Below are 7,716 nucleotides of genomic sequence, written 5' to 3'. Positions count from 1 at the left end.
GAACTGTAGTTTACCAGCCACATATTTACCAGACATGCCAAAAACTATTAATATATTAAAATAATTCAGCACTGCTGTACTTGTGGTACCTCCGTTGATCATGTGACTGCTGTTGATGTCACCGTTGGCCACGCCCCCTGGCCCGAACTGTAGTTTACCAGCCACCGCCTCCAGACGAACCACTGCTTTCTCCAGACGCTCGACCAGCGCTTCCATAACAGTGTTCCTGCAGAAACACAGTAAACCACGAAGGTTAAAGAGTAGCAAAACTCAAGAGCATGCAGATGTGAATTTGAGAACTTTTGAGAACTTACTCTTTTCGCGATATACTAGATGCAAAACTAACTTGTGCACTTGCAACATCAGTGGCGGCGAGAGACTTTTGCCTTCATAGCAATAAGTAGCAGTGCTTCGCCTTCTGAGAATATAGTTCCCAGTATGTATACGGGTAGAAGACGGCTGTGTCTCATGTGACCTTGTTATTTGAGCACTCTGTGACTATACAAATCACAACATGTAAATAGTAAAATGTTGGCGTTATTTTGCACTTATTGGGAGCAGTATGCTAGCTGGAGCCATTTACCTCCAGTCTTTGTGCTAAGCTAGGCTAGCGGTGGGTGCGTCAGACAGAGTTACGGCACGCACGGACATGAGAAGGGTGTGTGTGGACTGGAGTCGCCGTGTTCCTTTAACTCCTCTAACTTCAATTAGATCAATTAAAACGTTTCTTGAACAGCACTTATTGTAGGATGGTTCATGCTCTTAACTCTTCTGGTATTTATGCATCAGTATTTCATTCTTTGTAATGCTTGGGTTATATACAGTATGTATCTATGTATGTATTTATTTATTATTATTATTATTTATTATTTGTCTTAGTGTTATAATTGTGGAAGAGCTCAACAATTAAAATTCCAGACATCCTGTTTGTTATGGCAAAAAATAAATAAATAAATAACCCAGCGTTACGGCCTGTGAAAGCGCTTTGATTTGTTGGGACTTCGTGACCGGAGTACCAGTCAGTTCAATAAAACACTCCCTGCTCCCTGTAACGGTCAAACTACAGCACGTATCCCACAGAAACATGACAACAATAATTTCGAGGGAAGATTTATTAACTTTCTTGGAGGTCTTGTGCAAAAATGTTGCAAGAATGAGCCTGGAGTTGGCAATGTGAATAACATTTCTGTATTACTTCACCATGAAATCAAATCAATATTGCAGTATTTATTCTTAATGATTTATCCATGATGTACATCATTATTTTTATAAATTCATAATCTTGAATCAGAATAACTTCCCCTTCCTCTTCTCTGATGATGAGGGCGGAGCAACCTGTCACTCACATGAGATCAGCCAATAGCAAACCACAACCATCCAATCAATTCCCTACAGACAAAATCATGCCCCGCCCCTTACATTTGATCTTGTTCCAGAAGTGTTTCACTCATATATATAAATCACAATAGAGAAGAAAAGACTAGTGCAACTTCCATTTCATGCTGACTTTTAAGTAATATAATTCATATTACTTAAAATAGTCATTGTTATCAATAGGGGGTTTCGCTCCGGGGAGTTATATAGGAACTGTCCTAGTATTAGTATTACACTAGTATTGATATAAAATAAGAGTTTTAGATACTATTTCTGGAAATCTAGTGCGCACACACACACACACACACACTGTATGAAGGCGTGGCGGGTTCACTGGCAGCTCTCCACACGACCACACCTCAGTGCTCATCTGCTTACAGGAACACAACAGTCGATGGGTTACGACAGCGTCAAGAGGAGGCCAAATGAGCAGTTCACCAAGTATTTCATTACATAACATCTCCACCATATTAAAACCTTTCCAAAATATCTCAGAATACAGTACAAAACATAAAATATTGCTGATATGTTGAGATGTGTCAATAAATGACCTCATCTGAACTGCTGATTAGCAAATACTGACTCTGTTCTGTCTTTGACACTTTTATGTTAGTCATTCTGGAGTATGCTGTGAAAATTTGTTTTGTGAAAGTTGTTGTGAATGTTGTGAAAGTTTTCCTTACAAAGTCCTTAATCCACTTAATTTTAATTTCTGATCTTTAAAGTGTTTAATTTTTTTTAAATATAAATATATTTGATAAAAATCTTTAATCCATCTTAATTTTAATTTCTGATCTTTAAAGTACTTAAAAAGTGTTAAAAAATACTATTAAAAAATAAATAAAATATATATATATAATTTAACACTTTTTAAGTACTTTGAAGATCAGAAATTAAAATTAAGATGGATTAAGGATTTTTTAAGGAAAACATTTAAGGAATTTAAGGAAAAATAAATGTATTTTTAAAAATTACATTTAAGGAAAAAATGTAAGGAATTAAGGAAAATTTAAGGAATAAGGAAAAGATTTTTTATATATATATATATATATATATATATATATATATATATATATATTTAAATATATATAATATAATATAGATTATATATATATATATATATATATTTTTTTTTTTTTTATGAACCTACAAATTAGAAATAAGCCATCAAAATATGAGGAAATTATTTCATATTTTTTAAATATTAAAAGAAAATGTGTGAAAAAACAAAGCACTGAACAAAATGTTTTAGACAAAATGATTTGCCACAATTTGGTTTGAAAATATTCTCAGTTTTATTGCATTATAACATATAAAACCAATCGGCTCCTAGCACAACTATGCAATATGCACTGAACCCGGTTTCCACCACAGAATACTAAATAAAAAGGTCATTGCAAAAGAATTCTCAAAATTCCAAGTTTATGTCTTGCAATTCTGAGAAGAAAAAGAGTCTATCACTATACTCCTACGCTCAATACTATTCTTTCTGATTTATTGAAGAATGCGTTATGAATGCATTTTAAAAAAGCGAATGAGAATCTATAACATGGAATATGTTACGTGCAAACATTTGAACAGTAATTCAGATTCAGTTTAGAAAGTATTAATAAAAAGAGGGAAGTGGAAAGGAAAGACTGATTCAATGTAAATCAAACACAAAAGATCAGAATCCCGCAAACAGCCTGAGCACCGTCACACAATCCTACAACAGCAGCACTGAAGATCCAGGATTCATTCACCTGAACATCACAGCAACAAAAGAGCCGTATTTGCTGCATTTAACATGTAGCCACTAAAAGAGCCACTCTCTCTCTCTCTCTCTGACACCCGTCAGCAGTAATTAATAGTGACCCCGTGTGGAAATGCTCACGTCATCTTGTTATCTCTCTAGAGAATTCTCTAGGCCCTGCCAAATGCCTGACCTGGGCCTCAGAGAGCAGAATAAGCCTGAGCGTGTGACGACGAGACACACACAGCATCAAACCTCCAGCTGAAGCACAGGTGATATAATCCTGTCGTCAGCTGTGGAGGCCAGAATCATCCTGTTAAAAATACAGTAAAATGTACACAGAACAAACTTTTACAATTATAACCGTAGTTTTTAAACCGGTAAATCCAGTAAACCCTTTTCTGCTGAGTTAGCAAGGTCACGCATTTACTGATGACAACCATCACAATAACAAAGATGGAAAAGAGAAAGACACTATGACACTAAAATAATGCAATAAACATTCATTTAACAACATAAGATGTATATAAGACATGAGACATAAATCCCTAATGTATGTAATTAATAACAAAAAACTAAGAAGAAACATACAGTAGTGGCCAAAAGTGACATCTGAGGGGATGTTTGTGTTTAATGACTCGATTAAACCATCAAAATATGAAGAAAATATGTTATATTTTTTAAAAATTTAAATATGAGGGATGAACAAAACACTAAACTTGGTTAAGGTATTTATCCGACTAAATTATTTTGGGGAAAAAGGGAAACTACAGCTACAGGTCTTATTTTATTATGCATTAAAATATGCATAGAACAACGAAAAGTTATTAATATTTTGCTGGCTCTCTCTTGTTTTTCCATGCATTCATAATTTCTTTGTATGACAGCCTGCATCAACAAAAAATGATGTCGGCACAATTTGGCATGTCTTACTGCGTTGTTATTATTATAGTAAAAATAAAACAAGCACAATTATGCAATATGCTTTCAAAATTCCTAGGCCGGACATCACCATTGGCCACATTATCTGAATTACCATTAAATGTGAAGTGTCACGCAGGGAATTCTGGGAATGCCAGTTTACGGCTTTTCACTGTTAGTTAGGCTATACATTGAATGTGATTTTTTACCTAAAAAAAAAAGTATCTTACTATAAAATTACATGAAATGCAAGGTTAGATCTATTACAGTCTCCTTATGTATAAAGGGAACTTACTGTAATTAACAGGTTTCTACTGAAGCATTTATACAGTTAAAATCTCAATAAAAGTCTTACAGTGCACATTACTAAGCAAAAGCCACATTTCTCAAAACATGTGGTATAGAGTAAGTGCAAGTTGTCAAACGAAACACGTTTGCTGGCCTATATATGTGTGGCTAGTCTGTCCGCCATTAAAAGTATAACAATCTGCACAACATGATCTGTGCTGAAGCAATATTTCAGGAGTGATGCAGTTATCTATTTCTGAAAGACTCTAAATGCAGAGCAATGCTTCACCCGGATACAGGAGGACACTGGAGCATGTGCTGCAAAACACCATTCATTTCTTTCAATTTAACTCAATTAACGCAGCATCTGTTTTCTATGGATTCTGTTTCCGCCACAGAATAAAACATTTTAAAAGATAATTGCGACTTTTCATCTCACAATTGCGAGTTTACATCTCGCAAGTTTGACTTTATTTCTCAGAACTGCGAGATATAAAGTCAGAATTGCATGAAATAAAGTTGAAATTATGTGTTATAAAGTCAGAATTGCGAGATATAAAGTCAGAATTGCGAGATATAAAGTCAGAATTCTGACTTTTCTCGCAATTACGACTTTATAATACGCAACTGGGAGATATAAAGTCAGAATTGCATGATTTAAAGTCGCAATTGCTTTTATAAAGTCAGAATTCTGACTTTTCTCGCAATTACGACTTTATATCACACAATTCTGACTTTATATCTCGCAATTCTGACTTTATATCTCGCAATTCTGACTTTATAATATGCAATTGGGAGATATAAAGTCAGAATTGCATGATATAGTTTAAAGTTGCAATTGCATGTTATAAAGTCAGAATTGCGTGAAATAAAGTCGCAATTGCGTCTTATAAAGTCAGAATTCTGACTTTTCTCGCAATTACGACTTTATATCACGCAATTCTGACGTTATATCTCGCAATTCTGACTTTATATCTCACAATTCTGACTTTATAATCCGCAATTGGCAGATATAAAGTCAGAATTGCATGATATAGTTTAAAGTCGCAATTGCGTGTTATAAAGTCAGAATTGCGTGAAATAAAGTCGCAATTGCGTCTTATAAAGTCAGAATTCTGACTTTTCTCGCAATTACGACTTTATATCTCGCAATTCTGACATCTTTTCTCAGAATTGTGAGATATAAAGTCCAATTCTAAGGGGGAAAAAGACAAACTTTTTTTTTTTACCTCAGAATAGTTTATATCTCACAATTCTGACTTTATAACACGCAATTGCGACTTTATATCATGCAATTCTGATTTTATATCTCGCAATTGCGTGTTATAAAGTCAGAATTGCGTGATGTTAACTCGCAATTGTGAGATAAAAAGTTGCAATTATCTTTTAAAATGTTTTATTCTGTGGCAGAAACAAGCTTCCATAGTTTTCCCTTTATCCTTTGGCTAGTGTTTCAATATATGATCTTATTTATGCAAGTGCTTTTAAACCACAAGCACGGTCTTAAATTAGTTAAGTGAAGTCGTAAATGAACGTAAAGAGTTCATAGGAAAATAGGATGCTGGTCAGATCCGGCAGGTCTTAAAGTGACAGCAGCCTAATAAACCTGCTTCTGTCTGTCGGATAATCAAAGAACAAAAAGAAAAAGAGAAGTTCACTCACTCGCTGCTCTCAACTGAGTAACTTTTGTAGCTTTAATAAGGATCAATCTATATTTAATGTGTAATTTATGCAGTGAAGACTGTGACAATAACTTTATTCAATTTCTGTGTTACACCTTCCTAAAAATCTTAAAACATGCACTGTTTACAAGGTTACATGGGTCAAAAATAGTGAAAACAATAACTTTTTGTGCATTTTCAATGCAAGTAAAAATCTGAACTGGTCTGACTGGGCCAGAAAGAACTGAACTCTGATATATAGAAGCGCATGGTAAATGGCATTTTGTATAATGGGTTTATGTGAAGATTCTTTAAAAAATCACTTAAATTAAAAGTTAATATATTTTTTAAAGCCTAGGCTAATAAATGTTAAAATTGAAAGTTTTAATTATACTGTAATGCTGAATGCCTATAATGGCTAAAATTCATAAAAAGATGCATTAAAATGATTGTCTTTATGTTGTTTCTAATTTGGATATTATTACAATATAAAAATAGTGATTAATCGTGCTTAATTTCAGATTTTTTTTATGAATTAAATGAATAATGAATTATTAGTGAAAGCACTAATATATAATATACATATATAGGCCTACATACATACATACATACATACTATTAAAAAATGAAAACAATTTAGCTATAGCTAATATACAGGCCTACAGCCTATTGATTTATGACATTCCATACAGTACATAAGAACAATTACTTGTGTACTGGGTACTTTGAAAGCATCACTTCTTTAAAAGTAGCTTGTGTAACAGAGCGAAAGTAAAGAGCCAGTCTGGTCATCTCATCTCTGTCCCACAGCCTGCACACACTGATATGACAACTGACAGATCCTGCAATTAGTGAGAAGATAAGACACCCTGACACACACACACACACACACACACACACACACACCACTGAAACCAGAAAATACAGCTCGTTCAAACCAAATTCCTGCCACCGAATGCGCGTGCCTCCAAACAAAAACACGCACGTTCCCGTGAGAACCTCCCACCCGCGCGACCCGAACGTCCCACTAACGACCTAGAATGAAAATGTGACAGAGACAGAGACATTCTTACCGATTTATTACCTCTGACAAGGTATCCGGGTTCTACTGTCACGTTTTCTTTAGAAAAAGCGAGATGTGGATCGGCTGTGCAAGTCTCTGGTCCTGGCGTCCCCGGCGCGCTCCCGGCTGTCAATCAAGTGAGCCCGGCAGCCGCTTCCGGGACTTCCATATTTGGGAATGATGAATCAGAGATGCCTCGAGAGAGCAGTGAGATGAGGAGCTCTCGAAGCACGACCGCTGGCCAACAATATAAGTGTATAAGTAGTTTGGATTAACCGTTGAGTTATTTTAAGCAAAAAGTGATTTTTAAGTTAACTTAAAAAAATTGAGGAAAACCGTTGCCTTAAAATTATTAAGTAAATAAACCTAATGTGGAAATCATGTTGTGTGGAATTGTCAAGTTCACATAACTTATTTTTTTCAATTAAGCATTGCGTTTATTTGCTTAATTTTAAGGCAATGGGTTTACTTATTTTTCAAGTGAACTGAACACTTTTTACAGTGTAATCATTTTTAAATATATTGAATTATCAATATATTATTAACATAGTGAATAATGATAAACCTGCTAAATCATCATGCGAAGCCATTTTATTGTCATGTGACAAGAAAACCATAAACCATAAAAGAAAACCCTCTTATCATTTTCAAGTTTTGAATTTTATAACTAGTTTACA

The 7,716-nt window shown here is 34.5% G+C and overlaps 1 protein-coding gene across 2 annotated transcripts in view; it reads right to left on the bottom strand.

The window, feature by feature from the left end:
- cap2 (cyclase associated actin cytoskeleton regulatory protein 2) overlaps window positions 1–7,226 on the bottom strand; it is a 38,353-nt gene extending 31,127 nt beyond the window's left edge. Inside the window, exons 1-2 of one of the 2 annotated variants that reach the window (XM_081376088.1) lie at window positions 7,050–7,226; window positions 90–226 (exon numbers count right to left, since the gene is read on the bottom strand). In XM_081376088.1, the coding sequence (XP_081232214.1) occupies window positions 90–216 (127 nt within the window). In that variant the 5' untranslated portion in view covers window positions 217–226; window positions 7,050–7,226. The remainder of the gene's footprint in view (window positions 1–89; window positions 227–7,049) is intronic. The other variant, XM_081376089.1, reaches the window with a different exon arrangement.
- Between the last annotated feature and the right edge of the window lie 490 nt (window positions 7,227–7,716).

This window comes from Scardinius erythrophthalmus (genome assembly GCF_964197995.2).
Source record: "Scardinius erythrophthalmus genome assembly, chromosome: 10".
Lineage (NCBI taxonomy): Eukaryota > Metazoa > Chordata > Actinopteri > Cypriniformes > Leuciscidae > Scardinius > Scardinius erythrophthalmus.
The sequence above is the reverse complement of the archived record's forward strand: the minus strand, read 5'-3'. Positions and strand labels throughout refer to the sequence as shown.